This window comes from Takifugu rubripes, chromosome 4 (assembly GCF_901000725.2).
Source record: "Takifugu rubripes chromosome 4, fTakRub1.2, whole genome shotgun sequence".
Classification (NCBI taxonomy): domain Eukaryota; kingdom Metazoa; phylum Chordata; class Actinopteri; order Tetraodontiformes; family Tetraodontidae; genus Takifugu; species Takifugu rubripes.
In genome coordinates this window covers 11,431,656-11,458,974 of record NC_042288.1, presented here as the reverse complement: position 1 = coordinate 11,458,974, position 27,319 = coordinate 11,431,656, and the positions used below count along the sequence as shown (strand labels likewise).

Sequence of the window (27,319 nt, the reverse complement as noted above, 5' to 3'; positions counted from 1 at the left end):
GATCACACCAGCATATTTGGCATTTAAGACGCAGCATATACACATTTAACAGAGCTCCCGAACTCAATGAATTATTCATAATGTATGAGTGGTTGGTGTTTGTTGGGGGGGGGGGGGGGGCGTTTATTCAGCTTGGGCCATTTATCAGACAGTGAGGATCCCACGGCGGGATGAGTTGGGAGATTTATCTGCGTTCGGGCTCCAACGCAGATAAATCAGCGGGTGTAATCACGCTGCGAGCGGCCCAGCTGTGACCCCGTGGTGAACTAATGACACGGGGATATCTTCCTCTTTTCCTGTTCCTGGCTAAGGCCCTTAAGGTTAGCTCCCTGTCAGGCGCTTGGCTAAAGAAAGACGCGGCCTCACAGTGGGAGGGGGGGGCGAAAGGGGGAAGCTTCACGTCCCTCCTGTCCTGTTTACGCCGCCGAGCTGGATTGTTGAAGCGTTCCTATAAATAACAGCAGCGGGCTACTGCGCGCCGGCGTTAGCTAACACGAAGGCAGCCCAAGAACAGGCAGTGATTTTTGCAGGTTTTTCTTCACAGCAGCTCGTGTAAAAGATACTGCTGATGATGTCTGCAGTCGCCCCCCCCCCCCCCCCATCCCCAGCCTCCTGGACCGAGCCCGCTCTGATTTATCATGTCTTCTGCTAGCAGGCTGTCCGCTGATTAAGCCGGTGGAACTTTGTTTCACTCTCCTCTCTCTTTAATCTGTCTCTCAGAGAGATAAATTAGCCGGTGCCGTGCCAGCTCCTGCTCTCTTTACCTCTCTCTGATTTTTCCCTCTGTTTATCTTTCCTGCCTGTCACACGCTGGGAAGAGAGCGGACACATCTGCTCTCGCGCTGCTGCGGGAGATAGGGCCGGGATGCATCCCCGCTCACATTTAGCTCGGAGCGTCTGCGAGCGGGAACGAGCGTGTTTTTCCTCTCTTTTTCTCTCCGTGACAACATACTGTCAAACAATCTCCCTCTCCTTGGCCGGGCTCAGGCGCGCTTTGTTGCTAGATAGTAAATCAGGGAGTATTTATGATCTGCAATCCCCGTTCTTAGCCTTTTAATGGCTACACGTTTGTGGGTGAATTAAAGGGGGTTTTATTCTCCAGGCTGCCGGCCAAAGCGAAGCCTGGGTGCCTGCGCCTGTGAATGTTTCCCCTCTCTGCTCTTGCCTGGGCTGTAAATCACCTTCATTGTCAGGCCGCGCTAAGTTAGTGTGCGTCATTGGGGAGAGCAGGAAGCACTGAGCGTAATTCTGTCCATCATTTGAATTTATTGTATCGGTAGCTTTGTAATCTCCGCCCTGTAAATTAACTGGCTGACAGACAAGTATTTGGTTTTAAAGCCAGCCTTCATCAGCATTTTGGGTGGCTGCGTTCATTATTCCTCTCCCGGCTTTCTGCTCCCCCTTTCCTGTTATTCTTACAATTACACTGTAGTCATAACATCTGTTTGTCAGGGTATTAATTCCAAAAGACAGCTAGAGAGACAGGAAGGGAGAAGAAGAGAGGGGGAAGACGGAGTCTGAGGACACGACCTTGTTTGGAGGTTTCATTCCAGGTGAAATATAAAGCCTGATACAAGGGCACGGCTGCAGCATCTGCTTTGCAGATAGTGCACTTGGCTCCGCGTCTGTGCCAGTGAATATAAATCAGGCAAGGCATCTCAATGCTATAAGCCCAACTTTTAGAGGCCAACAAATCTTTAACATGAGATTAAGGCCCCGCAGGAGCCATTTATCACTGAAAATAGAGGAAAATAGCAGAGCACTCCAAAGTCTATGCAGTAGAGTCAGGACTGATGAGTCAGAATGACTGTGTTTAATGCTCCAGGACCTTTTCTCAGGCTTTCTTACCCTCTTCTTGCAGCTGGACTCAGTAGGTCGCTCCATGAAATTGAGAATGATAAAGCTGCCTATACAAATTTCATTAAAGGAAGCAGCGAAATGGCATCAAAGCTCAGAACAACGAGGACCAGACTAACGCTTAGCTGCTCTGATCCTAAAAGGCGAATACATTTTCAAAGCTGGGGTCGGCTTTGTGCCTTTAAATCACCGGCATTGGACAAGACGCTTCGCACGGCGGATCCATTTGTACTCGTGGTGAGAAGAAAGAGAGGCTGTGAAAGCCTAACAATGAACAATACCTCCCTGTAGCCTCCTTAACGCAATGTATTTACATATCAAGCCGCTAGCCCCGATATGTAAACACACTCCATCAGACACCGCCATCACAGCCAATGAGAGCCGTTTCAGCTCCCCGGTAAGAGTGGAGAGCGAGACAAAAGGGAGAGAGGCCCGAAAGAGACATCTCGTGTCATCGCCCATGAGAGATAATGGAGCTGTTATACATCCTTGATCAGCGACACATCTCGCTCTCCCTTTGCTAATTCTTTGTCTCACTGCTCTTAAAGTCTCCCTCTGTCAGACGTGAGGAAGAATTCCAGCACACTTCACTGTGATAGCGCCTCATTCCTTTTTTTCTGAGGACTTCAATTTGCAGCCCAGCCTAGAAGGCAGCTCCTCCTGATATGTTAATTGGGGGGTACTTAAGCGCTAAAAGATTAACATAAAACCCTTTAGAAACTAGCTAATAGTTTATGATAATTCGTGCACGGCCTTTGTCTGTCTATCATTATATTGCCTCTAGCAGTAATTTTATCAAGGGCTGTAAAATATCATTTAAACCAGTTCGCTTTCAGATAATTAATAGCAGAAACTGTAGCGCTGAACCACACTGGCACCATTAACAATATGGCATTTGAGCTATAATTAAAGTATTTGATTTTATTAACCTATTCATATCGCTGTGTAAATGATGACACAGACACACAGACAGTCTCTTTCTCCCCCCGCTGAAGCACCGTCACCAGTGCAATTACAGCAACCCTTGCTCCTCTCTGCAGATTAAAGCTTTTAAATTAGCAGGTAAGTGCTGGCTGAGAACACGCTAACACAGCAGTGCCGAGCCGGGAACAATCACACCCATCTGCCTCCAGATCTACAACCCATAGCTGCCGCGTGACACCGCCATCATAGAATTCTGAACTTTTTATTTGATTTCATTTTTAATTGGCTAATTTAAACACTTTAATAATAAAAAACCTATAATAAGATTAAATTTGGGGGAAAAACGTCACCTCCGACTCAACCGCGTAGCCAGTTCGTGCAGTGTTGGAGCTCGTTGGCCCTCTGTGACAGAGACAGGAGCTCGTGCACACATATTTCAGACACCCCCCTCATGAATAATACAAACCTCCCTCCACTAAAGAGCGATTTATTCATCTGCATACCTGGAGCCTCGCAAGATGATTGGCCCGCCATTACCACCGGAGAAAAAAAAAAAAAAAGGAGGGAGAGAGAAATGTCCCCGAAACAATTTGCTTCAAAACGAGACAGGAATGATTCTGTTCTTTTCAAGGCCCGCGACAGGCCCCTGTGCATAATGATGTTAGCGTAATGGGGTGACAGATAGACTGGGAGAGCGTGACATTAGCAGGAGGGATGCGCCAGTGAGCAGCCGCTCGGCTGTGGTCTCGGAGGGCCCTCAGACGTACATCCGCGACATCGCTTATCTCGCAGCTGTACGAGGCAACAAATGAAGACGTGTCATGTTTCCAGGCCCAGCGAAACGCCGTCTCATTCCAGCAGACACTCCACCTAATGACGGAGGGAGACCTCTGCATTCCAAACGCTCGCCGTCTGGAGTGTTATTAGCGGCGGGCGATCTCAAGCAGTCAGATCAAGAGGACCGAGGGAGGGGGGCTCTTCAGGTGTGATGGATTTACCTGCTCACAGCACCAAGTTTGTTTAAGCTAAGAAGAATCTCACGCAGCTGGGACAAAGACAAAGAGACGAGGCCGGTCTGAGGGCGCCCCCGTCCACACCCAAACCTTCTCCCAGGCTCCATCTGCTGCACTGCCCACCTGTAACACGCCAGCATCTGCTGTTCCCCTTCAAACGCGGCCTTATCTCACGCCGGCCCTGCCCAGACCCCGCACCGCCGCTACGCTCCGGCCGACCGCGCTCGTCGCCTCTGGGAAACGGTGACGCCGCGGTGATTGAAATCATCTGCTGCAGTTTTTCTAGCGCCGCGCTAATCTAGACGGAGGTTAATGGCACCGAACTCGGCATAAATGGCCGCGATCCCTCTTCATCCGCATTTCTTAACCATAACTGTTGAGACTGGAGCTAAACAGCCATCACTTATGTTGCTGTTTGGGGGGGCGGGGGTTATTTTTGCATTAATCTTAAGATAAATAGAGAGGGCCCTCGCGGCTCTTTTATAGGGGGACTTGAATGAGCTGCATGTAATCAATTTCAGCGTGTTTATTTCAATATTTAAAACAACTTTATCAAGGCTGTCGGGCTGTCATACAAACGCCAAACGCTGCGCAGAGCGACTGTCTTAGAACGTATCTTGTTTACTTTGGTCTGCAAACGCTGAATCAAACAGGGCGATGACCTCTTTTTTTATGAGTCTCCACACAATCACCGTGGGGCTGGTGGAGAACGCTGCGAGGAAGCTCCTCTCTCTCCTCTGAGCTCGGATCGCTGCCGTTAGCCAGCCCTTTGGGGGTGGGGGGGGGGGATGTAGACATGCCCCTCTCTGGGGTTCTGTACATACGGCCTGTGCCTCACTTCAAAGGGAGGGCAGGAGGGCAGCATGCTCCCCCGCCTCCACCCCAGATCCACTCACAGCTGACTCCTCCGTGCGCGTAAATGTTTGTGTGTCTCGCCCCGACTCTCTCCGGGCCCCTCTAGCTTTCCATTCAGACGCCCCCCCCCCCCACCCCCGGTCCTTTTTGTTCGGGAGGACGGATAAAGGAAGACATGAAGGTACGAGCTGCGGCTTTTGTGTGGGCGAGCGTGACCGCGCGTCTCTCTTTGATGCCCGATAAGAGAAGAGCTAGCGTGCCGTGTGTAAACACACCGTCGTGCCGGGCTGCCTCCTCATCCTCCTCATCCTCCTCATCCTCCTCATCCTCAGCTTTGGAGCACATGACGGTGAACCGGGAAGGTTCGACCAAATATCATCCGAGACATGATGATTCACAACGGCCCATTTTAAGAGACAAAGAACCAAAATAGAGGCTGCAACACGGGGAGGCCCGGCCCTTACAAACCCCTCATCCTCCGCAGGTTTACATGGGACTGGCGGGCGACCCAGGGTTCACCAGCCCTCTCATCATTTTCAGTCAGGCATATTTCCGGACACCCTAGAGTAGCTACCCCACTGGGCTCAAACTCCCTGGCCACCGTGGCGCTCCCCTGCAGGTCTCCTCTACCAGGACGACACGCCTGACAATCTGAGTGAGGCTGAACGGCAACATGTTGTTAAGATGCCACAGAGGCCATTTAGCCGACGCCTGACGAGGATGTTATACGGTTCACGCTGAGTGAAGGTGCCTTCCTGTCACTGGGGCAATTAATTTGTGTTGTTTGTTTTGCCGAAGCCCCTGGGATCCTTCCCACGTCAACGCCATTTGAGCGCCCTTCCTTTTATTTGGAAGGGGGATCCTTTTGGTATGATAATACGAGCAAGTATAACAAGAAACTATTACGGTGTTAACACACTTTTCATAAGACTGAACTGCTCATTCACTAAATGATTAATCCTGACAGTGAGCCGCCAGCACCGCATGACAAAATCTTTAAATACAGCCTGTTAAGACAAACTGTACTTGTAATGTCACAATGATTTCATCCATGACGGCTTAGCTGCCCTCTTTCCATTCACCAGGTGCTTAATTCCTGTCAAACTCTGAAACTAGGTCTCCCTTGAGGGACTCAAGAGCTGAGGAATTTGACTGAGACAGACAGCACTATTAGCAAGGCCTGGATGAGCCCCAGCCCTGAAAATCCACTCAAAGCTGGCACCAGCAAGGCAGGAGGAACAGGTCTCTTTTCTCCCGGTTTAGCCAGGAAGACGTTAAACAAATGTCCATCACTCTGTCAGGAGGGGAGCCGACTTGATCTGGAGGGCGAGGAGAAGGTGGAAGAGCTGCAGTCCGAGGAGACATTCAGGGCGATAGCATCTAAGCTAAAGGTGGCGTTGAGACGCAAAAATGACACATGATTAAGGTCGTTATGCTTTTCAAACCTTTACACCCATGTTCAGCCCACCTGATGGTGGCAAAGGTCCTGTGGAAAACTGGTCATGAGGCCATTCTGCAAATACAGAATCGTTAACCTGATAAATGATTTGATATCATCCTCTCTGGGATCTGACCCACTGACCTTTAGCTGATAACTCCCTCATCTCTTTCTCTCTCTCTCTCTCTCTCTCTCTCTCTCTCTCACACACACACACACACACACACACACACACACACACACACACACACACACACACACACACACACACACACACACACACACACACACACCCACAGTAGTTCTGAGTCCCATTTATCAGCCAGGAGCTGTCCGTCATCATCAGCTTTGATAACGTCTAATAGTGTCTCCAGCAGAACTCCCAGCCAGCGTGGGTTTGTTTCCCCAGCTCGCCGGCCTCTTCTTCTAATCACCTTTCATTACAGCCGTCTGATCCCCGGCTCTTCTTTGTGTACCGCGCTTCATCGTTTCTAATTGCACGTGAAAGATGCCCCCTTTGATTCCGCCTGCGTGCCAGAGTGTTATCAGGGAGCGAGTGTGGAAAAGTGTCGCTCACGTCTGTCTGCTGGGAGGCTGACGGAGCCGCGCCTTCACCTGCTGAGGACAAACCCGCTTCTCCCCGAGATATGACGCGTCTATCAGAGGCTCAGAGGATATCAGCGCTGCCTGTCAACATAATAGCGAAGGGTGGGGGTGGGGCAGCACAACTGGAGGAGGGGGTGAAAGGGAAAACTGGAAATCCGGCTTTGATTGCGCAATTCTAACAGAGCAGCCAGTTGTGAGGCGGATGTTTGACTGTCCGACTGCCTGGTGACGATCCAGGAATATATCAAACGCTCCTCTTCTTTAAAATCTCCTCATTTGTTGCTCTTCAGCGGAGGTTGTGTAACCGCGACGTCGGCCTTGTTCACTGTCAGTGTTTAACCTTTTCAGAGCGATGTCTGGGAGACCTTTGGTGGCCGCTGTGCAGCCGTCTGCAGGTTTTATGTCCCTCACAAGAACTCATTAAACCCCCCCTCCCCTCCCCAACACACACACACACACACACACACACACACACACACACACACACACACACGCCACGGCGCCTCACCCATTGGAAACGCATTGACGGAAAGATGTTTCTTAAATTTGTCAGGCCGGTATTCCGAACCCGGAGGAGACACAGCAGCGTCGGCCAACAGGCGATAACCGACTTCACCTCCGTGTTTCTCTGACGCTGATGAAGGGAGATTTGAGGGTGAAACGTAAGATGACTTGTGGATCCGAACGGTGGGGAGAGCTGCGGAAAGATGAATGAGCTCCTCGGGATCGAGGGGAAAGCCGCTCTTTGTCCGCCGCTATTTACCAACAATGAGGATGATAATATCAATCAGCGGCCTGTCGGCAACCCAAGAGGCTTGTGAGGAGACCAAAGATTCTTTTAGAACCCTTCAAAAGGACACGCTGAGGTACACGCCATTCGGGAGCAGGTAATGCTGTCAGAGTGTTCCGGGATCAGGACCCGGCGCTCCGGTGATGAGTCAACCCGCCCGGGGCCCTTCCACGATCAAGGCCGGGAAAACTAAAGCTGACGGGTTAATGAGCTAGCAATCAGCACAGCGAGATGAGCGGCGCAGCACCGACACGTCGGCCCTCCGCCTGTCTGTGAAATATAGCGGTGGATAACGGATTTCCTCCCCCGGCCTTTAGCGGTGATGAGTGGGAGAAAACGCGCGGCGGCGGCGGCGGGGACGGTTCCGTGTAATTACTTTTGGCCATCTTTCAAAGCTTCCCCTCGCAGGAGAGAGATGTGTGACAACATTTGACAAGAAAGCCAACAAGCTTTCCATCCAGAATAATGGAATCCATCACGATGAGGCAGACACACCTGTCTGGCTCTCAGAACAATGCCACACCGCCTATTTATTAGGTGCCAGAAAAGTTTATGTTTGTTCCCTGACAGTGACAGCAACTTGATCCTTTTTCATTTTTTTTTGGAAAGGGGGAGTTGAAGCTTTGGGGAGGAGACGGAGGAGGAGGGAAAGTCTGACTCACAGATTTCCTCCTCTGGCTGCTGCACAGTGAGTTCTCTTTCTTCCCGATAGCTGTCTGCTGTGAAGTCAGGAGACAAATAACAAAGACTGTCATTCTCCAGGAGCCTCTCACTAATTCTTCCGTCCCCCCCCCCCACCAAATGACACGTATTATATCCTTCTGACACCTGAAGTTCAGCACCATCTCCATCTCTCTGGGCTTTGCAGCGGAATGGCACATCCGGGGACACACACACCACTACTGATTATTAAGGCAACATTGGCTGCTGGTATCAGTCAGAACCCTTTTAGAGAATTGTAATTGCCCCCCCCCAAAAATAGACTTTTATTGTTCTACCTTGATTCAAAATATAAAAACCCAATTTCAAAAAATCCTGCCAGAGATTGGACGGCTGTCATCCCAGCAGTTAATAATTAGGCTTCCTCCTCCCACGGAACGCGGCGCCACGGCGACAAAAGCCAACGGCAGCCGAGGTGCCGGCGTATTAGAAATAGTCCGACCGGATGATTAATGAGAGGGGCCATCTCGCATGCAGACAAAAGGCTGCCCGCACAGCTGCCTGCGCACAAAGAGGTCGGAACAAAACGGAACACGACGAGCCTTGTCCCTGGAAGAACTGAGGCGGAGTGGCGGGGGGGGGGGGGGGGGGGGGGGGGTACGGCAGGTAAATTTCCACTGACTGTTTAAAGACTTTATTTAACCTTCGAGCACGGTGGGGGGGCGCATGGACAGACTCTGTTAAAGGGTCTGGCCCGTTCCTTCTGTCGACCAAGAGGCGTACGAGCGGTACGAGGAGACAAAGTTGAAATTTGGGGATTTCAGTGTTAGTTTTCCAATCTTTTTTCCCCGTTTCTATTTCCATCACGTGGTTTCTCACCGAGACGACTGGAGCACCGTCGCTGGTAATGCTACAATTTCCCATTCTGAAATCACATTCATCAAAGTAAAGTCAACAGGTAACAACAGCTGCAAATGTGTTTTTCTCCCAGCCCCACAAACAAACACGGATGCCTTATTCCTCCACCGGCCAACAATTATCTTGAATATTTGGATGCGAGTTTGCTCCGAGCAGGAATTTCCATTTGACGGGCTTTATTCTTCTCCTCCACTTTGCTGCTCCGGGTTGGCAGGGCTCTCAGTTGTCACAGCGTCTCCTTTTAATGCCCCTGACAGGGGGTTATTTGCTCCCATATATGTTTTCTCTCCAATTACACCATGGCAGGATGGAGGCTGCCAAACCACGCCGCAGAGACGATGATGGTCAGCTCTTTGACTAGTCCTTCCTGCCTCCTGCACTATATTTTTCATCTTTTTAGCTTCTATTAGAGAGGAGGACTCTCTCATTTATCTGTCCTTGCTCCAAAGTGTTGTTTAACACCTGAGAAACGGCACCATAATGGCTACCGCTATTCGGCAGGAACGGCAAAATTGGACGTTGGTCCTCAAATGACTGGCAAAAATACAAGAGCAGGGAAATATTGTGGAGGGGGAAAAGGCATATTTAGTAAAAAAAAACAAAACAAGAAAGACACGACAGATTCTGACTCCAATTAATTGTCCACACAGACCGAGCAGCTGCAGCAGCACGAGCTGGGGGGGTTGTGTGTGTGTGTGTGTGGGGGGGGGTTTATTACCTCAGATTGTCTTAATTATGTCAAAGTGTTTCAACTTGCAAATTTAAGAAAAAGAGTGCGGCTGCACTCCATAACAAATTAATTCGAATAATTTGCTTTATTCTCTGTGGCTGTTTACAGCAATCAGGGTGATCAAAGACAAAGCGAAAGCGATACCAGGGGAGCGATATTTCAGATATACAAGATGCAAACCCGCCGAATCAATAGAGCAAACAGACAGCATTTGTGAGCATAGCTTAAAGCTAAGTGGGATGCCAAATGCAAAGGCTGCCATTGATAGCACAATGAAAAATGCATGATTTCAGAGAGAGAGCGCTCTTTTATCTACGAGGCACGATCAATAGTGGGAAGGGGTTATGGAATCAAAGTTGTTTTGCTGATGCGCTCGTTAACCGACACTCTTAAAAACATCTGAATGCAATTTCGCAGAACAAAGCGCACGAAAAGACAATTGGAGGCGAGTAAGGTGAAGTTCTGTCGGATGATAAACTTTTTCGCATTCTGCGAGGCTGAGCGTCCGGGGCAGCGCCAGTCGGATCCAGTTACCACTGACGAGCGCTATGCGCCCTCGATAACGGCTACAGAACAATCAAGGCAGATTTAGCGGGTTTTCTTCTGGAACACCAGAACCGTAGCGAGAGTTCTGCACGGGGCCCATCTGGAGAGAACTGTGAGGTAACCTGAGCCTCGCCACAGGCCTGTGAGGAGGCCGAGGCAGACCCAGACCACTTGGGCAGCGGCTGCCTGGACCGGGTACGTGAGAGGAGACAGATCGCAGGAGAGAAAGGTGGTGGTGGTGGTGCGGGGGGGGGCAGAGAAACAGGGAGGCCAGAAAGTGAGACACATGAAAGAACAGGAGACGCACAGGGAGGGAAGCGCCAGAGAGAGCAGGGGCGATGAAAGTGACCGAGAGCCAATGACAGGTTGGAGACTCATCACACATCCGACCATAGAGGGACCCGGCGTTTAAGCTAACAGATAGCAATCACAGCTATCACGGCGCGCTGAGGCTAACAGCTAGCAGCTACCCTGTCACCGCCACCTTCAGCAGCCCCGTGTTTTCATCCTCATATGCACGAGGCGGCACTGTGTCTTTTCTTCTGACGGAGATAAGATGTATAAATTATGAGCAGCTGACAGAGTCTACTTCAGCGCCCCCGGCGTCTCATCAATCACTAGCCTGTGTGTCAGCAGGTAACTGACGTGGCCCCCGGAGGCACAACCCCCTCTTTAGGTGTACGAGTGTCTTTGTGCACAAGGAAAATGGTTTGCAAGTGCGCAGTTTGGCATCTGCACATGCATACGCGTGCGTACATATATGGTAGCTGGTGTGAAATGATGACTCAGCCTCGCTCAAGGAAGGAAAACAAAAATGACATGAACAGATTTCCTGGAGGTTTCTTGTGATTCCAGATTATCCGATGTTCCATTTTACTCTAAAAGAGGAATGTCAATACCATTAAGGAAAGGGCAAGCGCAGAGCGAGCTCGCCGGGTGGACTTTTGGAGCCCTGGAAATTCTGCGGTGGACCACCCAGTATGATTATTAGCACGGGCCATTTTCTACGGACCTCGGCTTCCCACGGCTCGCTGCGGCAGATAGACCCACAGGAACAATTTCCTTTTTGGTGCTAAATTTCTAATTAAACATGGCAACACTTGGGATTTTAACCCATTTTATTGCTGTAATAACAGGCTGCAGCTTGGATTACAGGGTAATTACAGAGCCTTAAAGACAACGCACACCTTTCTCAGCCTCAATATTGAATTAGGGATCAGTTCATAATGCACAAAATAAACAACTCAAAAATCAGTCAATTCAGTGAAATTTTCATCCCCCCTGACTGAACCGGTACCAGGCCTCAAAGCACACAGCAGAATTCCAGAATGTTTACGCAGACGTCCTAACGCAGACAGTGTTCGCTCGTGCATACAGTATTGATCCGCTGTCTGGGAGCCAAGTTGCAGGAGAGGAGGAGGCAGAAAAGTTTGTCTCCCTGCGGTATCGGGAGAAGCAGCTCATCTCAGCACCAAAGAGAGGGAGGGCTGTCATGTTCCGCGTGATGAGCTGAAAGACTAGAGGCGGCCCGGAACAGCGGGGTATTCCTTCCCCCATAAACAGACCTCTGAAAACAAACAGCTCCACCCCACAGAGAAGGAGATGGGACGGGGAGACAAGAGGGGAGGGCAGACAGGTGTCAGGGAAGAGTGACATCCGTGACAGAGGCCACTGAGAGGAGCTGGAGGAGATGAAGACGGGAGTCTTCATGAAAGGAGGAGACGCTCCGCGCTCTCCCGCCGTCTGCTCGCCTTCTTCCGGTTGGATTTTGGGACGTTGTGTTTTGCCGAGATGAAACGCACGTCGTGAATTGAGTGAATGCCGTCGGTTCGGACCACCGTGGCGTCAGCGGGGCCTTTGTTTTGAGGCGCTTCCGTCATGTGACGCGTTATCTCTGAGAGGGTGAAAGACAAAAGCTGGGACGAGTGTGACGGCGCGTTAGGCCATGTGATCCACTGTCCAGTGGTGGCGGAGCTGCTGGTTCATCCTCAACGCACTGGTGAGGCGAGCCCGAGCCGCCGCGGCGGCCCGGCCCGATTCTCACATTACCCCGAACACGTCACAGACACCGAGGTCGCCCGCTGACAGGCACAAACAGTGAGATCTCACAGCCTCCGCGCCCCACCCCGCTGCACAGAAGACGGCGTATCAGGTGATCCCAGGGGGGACTTTTATCGTTCCAGATTAAATTTCGGGGCTACGGGTGACAGTTATAGGTCCAATGAAATAAAAGATGTACTTTAGACAAGGCAGCCGGGTAATACAAGGTCACCAGCACCAGTCTGACGTGTCCTTCACCTCTGGGAGATGTATATCAACCCGAGTGTTAACTGAACCAGGCGAGCGCTGAAATAGAGCCGCACGATCCGTCCAACTGGTTTTGTTTGCCGAATGCTACCGAATTACCTCAGTTCCTGTGTTCAGTTCATCAGAGGTGACAAAACGACCATCTTGGGACGAGCCTCCTTCTGCCGAGGGAGACGATTAGATATCTGTGTCGCTCCAAATAATAAAAAACAAAAACGGTGGGTTGATAAAACCTGTCGCTCACCACTGGAAGGCCACACAAACAGAGGACAGAACCTTAATTAAGCTCTCAGACATGATGAATACACCCAAGAATGCTGTTTAAGTGTCACTTGACCCCTCCCCCCAAAGGTGACCCCTGGTGCACCCGGGTCAGGGCTCACTCTTTCCCTTATTTGCCGTGCCGAGCAAGAATGTCCCCCCTCTCCGCTATTGTCTCAGCTTAATTTTCTTTCGTCTGCTGCCAAATGTTCTGCTTTTTCTCTTTCCATTCACGGTGTGAGAGGGGTGGTTTAGAAAAAAGGACTCTTCACCAGCAGAAAGCACGGCGACGAGTGGGTGGCTGGGAAAATGGGGCTGCTGTGTCTGAAATGGGAACGGGAATGAGTGTGTGCGGATTTTTGGACACATGCATATGAGGGGAGGGCACTTGAAACCTAGACAGGACAAAAGGACTTAAATAGCTTCTTTTATTTAGAAAATAAGTGATACGAGATGCACCAAATGCAACAAAAAGCTATCTTTTGCCGAGCGGTTGCAAAGGACACTTTCGAAAGGTCTTAATTTTCTTCCCTCCGTATTATTTCTTTCAAAACATCATGACCTCTGGACAAATGCAGGGGAGGCTGATGTTATTGGAGCTGTCACTCCTGCTCCTGACAGACCTGAGCTGTTAAAGCGGCAGCTTTGACTGCTTAATCCTATGAAAAAACACTTGTTTTGTTAGTGGGGTGCTGGGGTCACACCCTTTTCTAACCTGCAGTGCTCCAACAGTCTTAGCCCCCCCAACCCAAACACGTCCCAGCCCTCATCGCTGGCCTTCAGACATCCAACCACCCGCATACACCAGCAACAAAGCCGGCGGTGTCGAGACTACCTGTCTCACCAGCAACCCCCCCCGACTGACCTGCAGATAGCCCTGGGGGAGATTAATTATAGAGGAGTCTGACTTGTTGAGTGAAAATAGACAGACGGGAGAGTGAGGGCAGAAACGATGCAGAGATGTTGTTACAGATGCTGTCACCTCCTGATCATGTCATCCTGCGCTACACTGAGGCAGCGCCGCGCTTACGCTCCATCAGCTTTGCCATTCATCTCTGGGGCTGCTGGTGTTGGACGCCGTGTGTGTGCGCGCGTGTGCGTGCGCGCGTGTGTGTGGGGGGGGATGTAAAAATGGCAACTTTTAATTTCCAACAGGGTTCAAGTTTTGGTCAGACCCCCACCGAGCTTCACGTTTTAGCGGATCCAAATGTGCCCTCAGCATCCCTGACGTGGTCGTCCTTCATCCAGAGATAAAACAAAACTCAGCACACGTGCGAGACGCTGCGTCCCTTTGATGCGGCTGCGCTTCTTATCAGAGCGCCAAAAAGGCTCCCTGATAAGAACGTACTTCTGTGCGGATGTTGCGTAGACGTCCGCAGAACACCGAGCTGCCACCGTGTGATCACAGTGATCCGTCCAGACAAAGGGAAGCTCCTCTTTCGCATTACCGCCTCAGATTAGACGACGCGCGGCCATTTGAGTCGCCCGTCGCCTCGACAGCTCCCGTCTCTAATGGACCGAGTGGGATTTCGCAAACGGCGGCGCGAGGAGAGGTCAGCGCGTTTGAAGGTTAGTCCTGTCTGGGGAATCAAAATAAATACCATTCAGGTGCCGCGTCCTCTGTCAGGTGAGCGTCCTAATGACGCCAAGTTAACACATACTAAATAACAGCGCCTCCCCACGCGGTGACAGCCTCAGAAATAATTGACCAGCGTGCTCCAAACGGAGACGCAGCAGGCAGAGAATTCAATCCTGCAGCTGACAGAACCCATCGAGCGTCACTGGATTTTACATTATACACACAGCAATGTCAGGTCAGGGATGCGGCCTCCCGCTACTTATTCGCTACTGCGTCTACGAGGGCAATTTACCAGACTTTCCACAATATCATCTGCTTAACTAATGCAATGACGCCAGAAAGCCTCAGATTTATTTCCTGTCTAGATCACAATCAGACGTGCGTGGCGACCCGTATTGAGCTCACGTTCAATAACCTCTCGCAGCGCCGCCGACGTCTCTGACCCCAGACAAAGACGTCACGGCAGAAAAATACAGGATAAAAAAAGAGAAATGTAACCTTCTTATGTTCGGAGGCTACCAGCAGTGTGTCATTTCATCCACAAGTTCCCATGTAAAACGTGTCGGCTGGAGGTGGGGCGGCGCGGCGTGAAAGCCCTCAGAGGGGGATCCATTATCCAAACGCCGTATACGGTGTCCTGTCATTTTGTTGTTGTACATGTGTAAATCATTCGCTTCCTGTCAAAGACCTCACCTCGGTAACGGGGTCACGGGGCAACGCGATCCCAGCGCAGACAAAGAGGAGTTTTACCTGAGCACGGCTCGCTACTGATGGTGACAAAGATGACAAAAGCTCGGTGCTGCTGTGGAGGCTGGGAGAGAGTGTGTGTGTGTGTGAGAGAGTGTGTGTGTGTGGAGGGGTGACAATAACAGGATTCCACTCCGACGCTACGGAGCTGCTCATTGTCCACAATGTGCAGCGGAGGTCTTCCTCGCCTTTCTTTTCTTCAGAACGCCGTGGCCTACGGTCGTCCCTACAATGACAGTCGGTGGAAACGCCGGCTTTCATTACACAAAGTATAAATAGTGTAATCTATCAGTGGTGCCAATCAGGATGATTGATTATGGGCTGTCGGGGAGGAGAGTGACATATTAGAAAAGTTTGGTTAACAATGCCTGTAGCTGGTGCTGGGCTGCTGCCACCCAGCCCGGTGATTAATGTGTTGTCAGCCTGTAATCCCACACCCACGCCTAATGAGGCAAGAATTTATCATCCCGGCAGAGTGGCAGATGTCAGGGGGAAAAGAATCCAAGTGGCCAGACACAATATACTTATACTAGCTCGCGCCTGACATGTGTGACAAGTCCTAAAAAGCACAAAGGAGGTCTGTGTAAGCACAAGTGGAAGTGGATGGACGTCCGGCTCTGGGCCCGACTCGCCATCAACCCCGGGTCACATGATCCTTGAGACGCTATGGCTACCCACCATTTTGACTTCTGAAACGCTACTTCGGCATCATTGAACAGAGATCACAACCTCTCAATGTTCATTAACTTGTTTTTAAGTCTTGCATAGGCAGCGAGGGAGCCTAAACGACAATAAAATAATCGGAATTAAGGCCGCGCTGCCTCTGGTGGGGGCGCATGACGACCTGCTTCAAAGGAAACCTAGAGACGCCGGCGCCACAATGGTGATTAATGCGCACTATCAACATCCGCTAAAAGAGACGGGCCAAGGAAGAGCTGATCCCTGGAAGAGATATAAAGTTAGCACGTGTGTGTGGGGCTGGGTGTGAGAAGCAGAGATGGAGGGCTTTTTTTTTTTCAACAAACACAACACTAAGCTAGCTGTCTCTCTTTAGGCTAGCAGCATCGTTCCGTCACAAAAGGGACCGAACAGGAGGATTAACCGATTGGGCTGATAGACAAATGCACTGGGAGTGCAGGAGAGGCTGAAAGCATCAGTTGATTAGAGGTGTAACCGAGGGAACATCGCTGCCACCATCTTTCTGTAAAAAGGACCGCCGAGTTGCTTTCTAGAGATATTTTATATCTGTGCCGCTCTGAAGAAGATGGAATTCTGTTCCACATGCTTTTATTTTAGGGATTATATAAAAACCAAATTAGAAAAGTTCAGAAAACTTGCTTGGGGCGACTCATTAAGGCTGAGCTGAGCTGGTCGCCACGTGGCTGATTCGGTGTCGTGGACGTGCTGATGAAAACACAGGTCCAGAGGGAAAAAAAACCCCGAAGAAACGTGACTTCAGCGTGTTTCATTTCCCCCAGCGAGAATGACGTGACACGCGGGTCACACGCCACACGTCTCCGGACTTTGAAGGAGGTAATAAATCAATCCCGGCTCTTTTTACTCACAATTAATTACGCTTTAACATTTGACAGCGTGTTTATGATACGTAAGGCCTGAGTGATTTATGTGGACGGCGTGAGTCACTCCACCCAAAGCGCCGCTGCGTTCTGAGCTGCTAACCGCCGTCTGACCTCCCGGCTGTAGCTGCCGGAGCGCTCGGAGCCGGACATGCCCCACTAGTCCTGATCCTGGCAACCAGAAAAAGACCGACTCTATCTGACGATCCGACGACATCTGGGATGCTATCTGAGGAATTGAAGGTCATGAAGGTCAACTTTCTACAAGCCAATAATGGATTAAAAATCAATAAATTGGAGGATATATTTGAGATGATGTGTCTAATGCCTGATCATCTACATCAGGGCATCCTCATGTATTCGTAATTTGCATTTTTGTTGGTTTTATACAGAAGTTGTGAATGAAACTCTAAAATGTGAAACAAAAGTGAAAGGTTGCCAGAGAGGAAACCACACTGAAGGGGGGGTCGCGTTGGTGTATACAGCCTGTAGAGAACTTGAGTGAATTATAGAGGACTGTATAAAAATGTAGCTAGGAAATATGGAATGCAGCGCAGCAGCGATTGGTGGTAAAATATGAACCTGTTCCCACAACAGTCGACATTTCCTCCCCCGGCTGAAACTCTAATCTTTGAGTTCCCTCTGAGGGCAGATTTTAGTTTATTTTTTTCCAGCAAAGTGATTCAGCAAACGCAGCGAAATCACGTTCAAAAAGCGCTATATTGCGAGCTGTTTGTTATGTTTGAGAGCTTCGGTGAGCTCGTAGATCTCAGGCACAGACGTGAACACAGTACTTTATAGGATCGGAGGCTGTCACAACGCCCCTTTGCCCCCTCCTGAAGCGCCGATTGGAAAACAACTCCAAAAAGTCCACCAAAATAAGGGCAGGGCAGGAAAAATACTCCTGATTTGGACATAAAATGAAGCAGAGCAGCTGTGGAGTCAAACAGGCTGGAGCTGGAGGTAGAACAAAGGCACCTGAAAGGATCCAGGAGGACTTGTCCTGGCTCTGTCATTGTTAATTCCCTTGAAGAACCGTTACTGTCTGCAGGCACTGAGGGACCCTGAGTGATTTACATGATGCGTAGAAGAATGGAGGGATACAATTAAGCAAAATGAAAGCTGAATCTATAGAAAGTGACATTCCAGGAACAGTTCAACTGGAGCAGCGTCTCCCTCATAGCCGTGTCTCTACCCTGCGTCCATCCTCTGTCCACTTACTCGTGTCCTTCCTCCAGGACAGCGCGTGCTGTCAGAACACTGTGGCAGACGCCGCCTGTTTAATCCCAGGGTTCGACAGCCAAAGTGAGCCTAAAGTGGACCGCATCCATTTTCCAAAAAGCTGCTCAGCACAGTCAGAGCGTCTCTGCGCGCTCTGACGCCATTTCATCCCGTGACCTCTGCGTCCTCGCAGAGAATTATCACATTATAGCATTCCAGCACGCCCGATTTCCCAAAATACCGCTCAAGGCTTTTCCGTCCGACGGTGCTAAAAACTGGCCCCACTTCTTTAACTCCAGGTATTTCTATATTCTCTCCCTCTCCTTTCTCATCTGTTGCACCTAATTTTGTCGTGGATGGTGGTCCTATGGGCTCAGAAGAGAGAAGATGTCACGTTTCTGGTGCTCCCCTGAAGAATCCAAAGCTAGTGAAGAAGTAACAGAAGCCTCATGACTGAGGGGGGTGGTTGGCAGCTGGGTCCCCAGCAGACGGAGCGTTCTCAGGGCAGACAAACCATGGAAGGTGGTGGTAAAGAACCATGGTCTGGTCATAGCAGAAGGTGCCAGGACACGTTCGGAGCACTGCCGAGGTCCCTTTGAGCAAAGCTACCGAACCCACAAATGCTCAGGCTGCTGCGATAAACCGCCACCTCATGCAGGCGTGGTCCCGCCTTCGTGGGCTCACCAACTGGCCATCCAGCCTCTCCTCTTGCTTCACGCAACACGGAAAACATCGCAAATGCAGGAAAGTTCTGGCGCTTGGATCGCCCCAGAGGCCGTAGCGGCTTTTATCTGAAGCGCGTGGCGACCGTGCCGCGATGGAGGGAGTGAAAAGAAGTCGGCTCTGCGGTCGCAATCCACGCCAGTGGGACTCAGCAGAGGTCCTGGAAGTCCAGAGCTGTCTCCCCATTAAGTGTTCCGGTATGTGCATCACGCCGTGGGAATGATGCGATGGTGGGAGCTGAGGCGGATTTCAGTGCTTCTGTGTCACACCGAGGGAAAAAGACACATTTTTACTTCCTGTTGGCTCTCTTTCCAATACTTTTGCTAATTGAGACTCAAATTGTGGCCGAGGAGACAGCGAGGCGACTAATTAGCGTCCTCTGTAATGAAGCGACTTGCAGACGGCGTCCTAGGAGCGACCATTGCGAGCAACACCCTGCTGCACCAGACATAAAAGCAAACACAGATATCTAATTACGCCATCATCTCTCCTCGCTCCGCCGCACCGTCGCGGTCGCACCGTTAATTGGAGGCTCGCACTATTGGTGAGCTCGCAATCGCTCGCGTGATGTGGACGCTTAGAGGCGGGGGGGGCGCTCGCGGAAGCTGACACATCACATCTCGCCGGACTGGAGACAAACGCTGGGGGAACGCCGCTGGGAAGTCTGCAGGCCCGGGGCCGGGGACGCGTCCTGAGGACGGATAATTAAATCACGCCCTCATTGAGGAGTAATGGAGAATAATAAGGAAGTGTGGACAGGACGGCAAAAAAAACTGTGCTCAGGCGCAGAAGGGAGCGAGCGGTGGGGGGTCGACACACTCTCATCAAAGCTGCAACCCTTTGCTTTGCATAGGGAATAAATAATTACATACAGCCTGGTTCAAAGCCACAAAGACACATAAACACACATCATGTCATCCAGAATCAGTTTTCCCCCCCTTTAATCTTGAAGCTGCGGTGACAAAGGCAAACATTTCATTTTCCCTGACAGCCTATGTAAATAATATCTCATAAAGCGACTTCACCCTGCCAACAAGCATCGCAGAGGTCCTGCGTTTCTTTTTATATAAAGTGGGTGAGCGATGTTTTCATTCCTCTTCCCTCTGTCGCGTAAACACGCCAGAGTGAGGTTAAGCTTTCGCAGTGTTTCGCTTGCTCACATGCCACCTGCACCTAGAATCAAGAGGAGAGCGCGGCGATAAAAGACTGCCTGCGACTGTGCGTGTTCACCACGTGCGCTCTCAGATCCGACATTGTTTCGCCTGCTTCTGATTTGTCGTCGGACACGTTTGCTGCATCAAATGTGCCTTAATGTGGCCAAACTTAGCCGCTTCAAAGAGTGAATATTTCATGACCTTACAATTGAAACGGATGAAATCCCAGCAAAGGGGGAGAGACAGAGGAAGAGAAGCCCCCCCCCACCTGGATCCTGACCCCTGAAACCTCATTGAACAACACAGGAAGGAATAAGTGCATTGGCTCAGGATAACTAAGTGATTGTGCACGACGTGTACGTGAGCTGTCGCTACAATTGCTAACCACGTCAGAACTGTGGGCTGACAGCCGCCCGTCGCCTTTGATCAGGGGCTAGGGCACGTCTCACACACACACACACACACACACACACACACATACACACACACACTTTAGGCAATAGGAAAGAAAGACTCCATTCAGAGGAGTCGTGTGTCCGGACCTGTGTAAAGGCAGCCTGACAGCCAAACATGCATGGGAAGAAAGGGAGGATAAGAATAACCCTACGGGGGGAAAGGGTGAAAAGGCGGAAGGGGATAAATGTGAGGAATCCTGTCAAAAGTTGGGAGGGAACAATGCTTCTGCAAACAGGTTAAAACACACAGAGCGGGGCTCCACTTACACCCTCCGTCTTGGGTTTGACCACCTTCATGAAGGCTCCTCTGGTTCTGGCCTCAGTCACTTCTCTTCTGGTCACTTTTCTGCTGTCCAGAAACTTCAGGTGGGGCAGCTTGTGCAGAACAAAATACCTGGAAGACAACAACAACAACAACAAAGGGGTCCATAAACCAGCCCGTTAATCGGAGGGAGCATGTAAACTGTGATATTAGCATCAAACTGACACATTTTCCAATATGTAAATGTGCACATCAACTTTAAAAGAGGCCCATGTTTACAGAGATTTATTTAGATGCAGATTTAATGGCAATATTTCCTTGTATATAACAATGTTCAAAGCTGATAAGAATAAGTAGGACGTATAAATAGCATGAAAGGAGATAGAGGCTGCCTGCCAGAGCTGTCAGTCTGGCAGCGTCACACATATCTCCCCAAGCTTTCACACACACTCCGTCTTTCATTGGGAGGCAGGGAAACGTCAAAAGATAATGGCTGGAATACACAGATGACAACAGATTCTTTAACAGGCGGGCGAGGACAGACGAAGTGGTGCGCCGGGACTGAGCCGGGAGCTGGGGGGGGGGGACGAGACCTGTGCGCAAAGAGCCGTGACAAATTGATGACGGCGATGGCGGTGAGGGGAGATGGCAAAAGACCGTGTCAACTTTTCAACACCTGAGGATTAGAAGGGGGGGGGGGCTGCGTTTGCTGACACCGCACAAATAACGACACATCGCTGCGGAGTCGAAGGAGAAAAAGTTCTGGGATTTGAAGGCACTAAAAGAATTCCAGTTTAATGCACCTCCTCGCTGGTGACGCTAAGCCCAGGTGACCCCCCCTCCCATCCCAGAGGGACTTTATATGGGGCACATTCATGATGAAATGTGAAGATGCCCTTGGGAGAAGGACTTTCTCCATAGGTAACCCACCATCGCAGGGGTCAGAGCAGAGGTCAAGGCTCTGTCAGCCAGGAGGGATATTAATGATTCGGGATGGGGGGGGGGGGGGGTGTAAACTCTAACCATGATAGAAATGCAAAACTGGATCTTTGATATAGTTTATAACTTATTCGTGTTTCTTTTATTCCACAAAACGAAGCAGTTAATATATTGTTCTGAGACGTCTCTCTGCCCACAGATCATAAAGTTAAACGGCCTAATTGGAGCTCGTTAGCTCTCTGGCTCATAATTCTGCTACATCATCACCAGAAGACTGTACCGATGAGAAACAACCCAGTTTTCTGCCAATAACTTTTCTACCTCGTGCGCACGTTCCCCCTCAAAAGGGACCCAAACCTCCGCTAACGTCCCTGCAGAACAAAGAAAGCCCACTAATCTATAGCAGAGAGGGACGCTCCGTCCCCGATGTAACGATCTCTGTGAGCACAACAGCACATTAGCTCAGCTGTGGTTATTGCAGCGCCCCACGCTGACCACGGAGCAAAGGCGTGGAAAACAAAGAGCAGGACAGCGTTTGACCTCCCCAAAGACGGCGCTGTACGCCGCGAACAAACACTGTTTCTATGTCATTGCACTAATTGGCGCAGCGATGAAACACGCCAGGGTGTTTCACTTGAGAGACCGCGGGCTCCTGAGGCGCCGGGCTGGGTATTTATTGCCCAAGGCCAGTGCTGTCACGACCTGCGCGCAGCCTAACCTTGTCAGACACGGAATCTGCATCGCGCTCAAATTGATGTTTTACTATGTGACAGATTATGAATATTACATTACAGGACCCTAGACAATGTCAGTCAAAACAGGAGAGCACCCCCCCACCGCGTGAGGGGGTGGGGGTGAGGGAGAGGGATGGAAAGGGGAGGGAAAACAAGACACGGACAAGAGAGATTATTCAAGAAAGGCATTGGTGGTAAATGATTAATAGGCAACGGTGAGTCAGAAACAAGCACTTAAGGCTAAAACAGACAAAAGAGAGTGTGTGTTTCGCCTTTTATCGCATTTCATGTAAAAGACCCTGACAAATGGTGGTCATATTGCATGGCTGGAGGCCCCTCTTGATGTTTAATGCATCGTCTGCTCTGGTACGGCAGGGTAGTAAACACTCATTTGTGGCGGTGACTAGTCACACATGAAATCCATTTTGCAGAGTGGAGTGTAGAGGAGCCGGTTGACAAAGCTTTTAGAGCGGTGCGGTTCAAGTCTGGCCTGCCTGGCGCAACGTCGGGAGACTGCATGTTAAAAAAGGAACATCTCCGCATCCATTACTTACAAAAAGCCCCCGCTCGGAACAGTAGCGGACCTGTCAGGCTGACGGCCGGCGCTCAGACACACACTCAACAGCAAAGATCCCTCTGAGCAGACCTGTATCTCTGGTAGTCGTCCTCGTCCTTATCCGGGCTGACCAGCTGGTTGGGGCAGGCCTCGTTCCCCAGCAGGCTCAGGTACTGCAGCGACGGGGTCACATCAGCCAAGTGTTCCAGCAGACCCTCGATATCAGTCAGGTGTCAAAGGGCGGATGTCAAGGACCCGGCGCTGTTAATTACATTAGCATTTAGCGCCCGCACGGCCCCCTCCCTGGCCTGTCTGCGCTAAAACGCCTCGCTGTCAGATTTCCTGAGGTGTTCAAAGGGGTCTAGTCACCGGCTTTGTGAGGCCGGGAAGACAGACGGGCAATTTAAAGGTGCGGGCTTTGGCATATCGTAGCGACGCCATTTGGCTGCTACTTTCTCTCGCTGTCTTTCAATACCTCGGTGGTCGGGCGCGGAACAGTGACAAAATGATGGATGCCCTGCGGTTCAAAGAGTGCGTGCTTCCCAGAGCCGTTCTGTGGAAAACTTTTTACGAAATGTGGAAAAAAACCAAAAAACAAACAGCCCCTAAAGCGGCCGCATTCATCACTAATACATTCGCTCGGAAAGCTGAGCCCCAAAGTGTCAAAATAGGAGCGCGCTAATGCGGCGCTGCAGCCTGAAAGTGGCACCGCGCCACGACAGGATGTACATAATTGGCCTATTAGCATGTGCCGACCACTTCACAACCAGCAGCACACAGTCCCAGACGCACACTTCAAGGAGCCCCCGTTTTTTAGGGCTGGAGTCTGGAAGCGCGTGCGCGAACGTGCACCAGGGAGCAGGAAAACAGGACACAATGCTAAACCTGTTCCGAAGCGCACCGGGGGGAAGTTTTCCCCACATTTTCATCCGACCCCTCGTCTCAACTCCGGGGCGGCCGCGCTCCTTTTTACGTGTTCACCTCGGTGGAACGTGCACAACCGTAAAGGCGAGCTATTCTTTCTTAATATCGTTTGACACAGGAGGCTGTGCTAAAAGCCCGATCAGAGCGGCTGTTAAGCTCCTCATCATTTAAAATAACTATTAACACCCAACAGCACACTGGTGCCATCCTTCATTTTTGGAGGGAAACAACAAAACACTTCGACCCCTTTTATAAATAGCAGTTTAAAAGACACTTTCCTGCTTTGTTGACTCTAATCTCTGATTCCACTAGAGGTCCCTGTGGTTCAGAATCTAACCCCATGTGGAGCTGTGCGACGACTCTCTTTTGAAACGCACGGCGCTCAAGGCGACGTTAGGAACGCTTCCTTTTGTGATTATAAATAAAATAAAGTGATTGCTCCTCTGCCGGCGCCATTACTCAACAGACTGCCAGCGGAGAAGGAGCACCGAAGGATATTTGGTTCTTGTTGAGCGTCAGGGTGTGGAGGTTGACCAGCCGGGGCAAGCGGAGGTCGTTTCCCAGCAGATTGTTGTCGACCACCAGCTCCTCCAGCTCGGCGAAGGGTCGGAGGCCGGCCAGCGACCTGCAACGATAAGGCGACAGCAGAAGCGTTACGGCTCGGAATCTGCTCAGCTGCTTGTGCAGGAATAAATATTCCAGCCGCTCTCTTTCATACGCGGGGAGGGTGCGAGCCCGGGCCTGTCAGGGAAGTGAATGACAAGAATTAGTGGTGCTGAGCTCTCCTGGCATGGCGAGGCATCCTTCAGCGGCTGGCAGGATGAGGGATGGGGGTCACTTGTGAGTAGCCAGGATTCTAAACAAAAGGCTTCAGAAACGCGGCGGGCAGGATGAATTTGTCAATGTCTTGTGCCTTGAGGCGCCCAGTTTCGCCTGACCCTAACCCTCCATTCCCAAGACAAATCACTCTGTCACAGTTCACCTTCACTCCCCAGACACAAATTTAACTTGTCATCCATCATTTTCACAGAGGAACCAGAATACACTCACAATCACAGACGGAAGGGAAACTTTTTTTCCCTTCTCTCTTCCCCCCCAACCGCGCTACGCCAGGAGAACGCTGGGATTCCGACATCAAAGACCTATTTTCCCACCCCCTCTTTGGCTTTTCCGCTTCTTTTTATGGTGCAGCACAAATACAGGTGAAGGGTCATCTCAACGCTCCCCCCCCCTCCGCACGCAGGCGCATTCACACGGGCGGGGAAATGATGGAGGCTGGTGTTTGGTGAAAGGTTAGCGCTCCGAACAGTTCAAGTCTAGGAGGGCAGCGAGTGCTCTGAATAGCAACGCGAGTCATGCTAACATGCTAACAACTGGAGGCAAACAGGCTTCCAAACTGCTCAAGATTGAACTTTTTATTCAAAATCCTGTATGTTTCCAGATTTAAATCAGGCCTCACACTAGGCAAATGCAACATCTTTACCCTGGGGTAGTATTACCGGTACACTGAAGTCACAAATGTGAAGACTGATTGGAAGAAGAATAATGAAAATGGGTCCGGCGCACATTGGCCATGAAACCCTGAACCTAAAAAAAAAGCTTGAAAAATAAAAATGTCCTTTATTAGTGCAGGCTCCAACTCTGGTGTTCTGTTTCCAAAGACACTCTGCAAACACACATACTGTAGCAGCTTGCTAGCAGCTAGCTCACGCACACGCTAAGGCGATAGCCGTCACCCTCAGATCGGATCATTCGTAGATGGGATTAAACAAATTAATACAGTGTCACCACTGGTGTTCATTATTAGAACAAGTCTTAGCCAGGTTCCAGGCTACTCCACTAGTACAGACTGGAAAAATAAGTTGAAAGATCCAGATGGGTAGAAAATTACATCAATAAACAGCAATGGCAGAAGAAAAACTGGTACAGTAGAATGGAACTTGACAAAGACTGTAAACTACCCATACACAGACTCAGTCAAGGGATTAGACAGGAAACACTTGACATTTAAGCCAAACACTGGAGAAATTCCCGGTACGCCTTTGCACATTTCATGTATTTCTTTTTCATTAAAAGCAATCAGCAGCCAGAAAAATGAAAATAAAGGGGCGTGCAGCTCTGTAGTAGAGCCCAGAGGTGTTCCATAAAAATGGTGATTAGGAATGAAAACGTGTGTCTGTTTGTCAACCCTGCAAACACTGACGGAGAACTCTGGACATGCAATTAAACAGCCAGTACATTTGTTTTCAAATGTGCGGTTCGGTGCAATTGTGCAGCGTAATTGGAGAAACATTATTGCGTTTTCTGGGAACATAAGTTGGCAACCGCCGCCACCTGCGTGTGTGTGTGCGCACATGTGTGCGCGTGTGTGTGATGGGCTGCCGTCCTGTGGGTTATGTTATTAGCTGCTCGGTTAAAGGGAGCCTCGTGGCGCAGGGGGGAGCCTTATTAATTGTTGTTTTCATGTCACCACTGCTGTGTGCACTGGCTGATTTAATCAGTTAAATTCACAGCCAGGGGAGCAACCCAGTCCCATCCAGCATTAACTAGAGTGCCGGGATTGAACTCCTAATACTCTCCAGCTCTGTGCTCCCCTCGCAGATTAACCGAGCTGCTTTTATAGCTTTTCATAAGCTTTCCAGTTTTAACGCGCGGCTCGGAAAACTAACAAAGTTTAATCACTGCAGGAAAAGTCTCAGTTGTTATCTTCCAGCGCAGGAGTAGCAGCAACGCTAACCAAACAGATGCAACATCTACCGCCCTGTAGCATCATTTGCTAGCGTATCCCTGATGGAAGCGTTCACTCATCGTGCATATTTAGACAAGATCTGCAAATGCTTTCTTAAGCCTTTAACTAGCAAGACAGAGGAGGAGCGAGCGCGGCCGAGGGAGGGGTAGCTTTAACGAGGTGAAGCCATGAAGCCTCTCCTTGTTAACATAATTATGATCAGCCTCATTGTCAGAGCTAATACCTCACGTCTTAACGCTTTGACTAGCACTTAGCCCGCGCGAGCCTTGCCATCACGCATCATATGGTCCCCTGCTCCCGCATTTGCGCGTGCGAAACTTGTGGATGCGTGCTGAAATCTTCATTATCGGCTGAACACACAGCAAGTTCAACCAGCAAGTCAGCACATTAAGTGAGGGGAGGATGTGAGGAATCAGACAAGGACATCGGAGAGGAGACGCCGACCCGGGGAGCCGCCCGGCTGGATCGATCCACTAATACTAATGCAGGCGCAGTGATTGATAAACCAGTGCTGACAACAGGGGAAAGAAAACTCTCGACTGTTATTGGCTGAAGTGTCAGTCACTCCTGCCAATGCTGTGTGCTCGTGTCATGTCACATATCCTCAGGCAACACCGGGAAAAATGGAGAACGGCAGCCTCGGCTCCTTTACAGCCTCCTCTAATGTCTGCTGCCACACAGAAGACGCGGATTTGAGAAGCTCCGGAGATGATAATGTATGCATGAGTGACAGGCTGCTGCCGGGGAGCCACGAGGTCCCAGTCGTGGAGAAAAGGAGCCTGAAAAGCTCCGTT

The 27,319-nt window shown here is 50.4% G+C and overlaps 1 protein-coding gene across 3 annotated transcripts in view; it reads right to left on the bottom strand.

The window, feature by feature from the left end:
• Positions 1-27,319, bottom strand: part of lrmda (leucine rich melanocyte differentiation associated) — a 141,628-nt gene that overhangs the window by 20,428 nt on the left and 93,881 nt on the right. For 2 of the 3 annotated variants that reach the window (XM_011603272.2, XM_029834802.1), the window contains 3 exons: positions 24,275-24,401; positions 22,943-23,082; positions 20,629-20,755 (listed from right to left, as the gene is read on the bottom strand). In XM_011603272.2, coding sequence (XP_011601574.2) covers positions 20,629-20,755; positions 22,943-23,082; positions 24,275-24,401 — 394 coding nt within the window. Of the gene's footprint in view, positions 1-19,664; positions 19,926-20,628; positions 20,756-22,942; positions 23,083-24,274; positions 24,402-27,319 lie in introns of those variants that run through there. The other variant, XM_011603273.2, reaches the window with a different exon arrangement.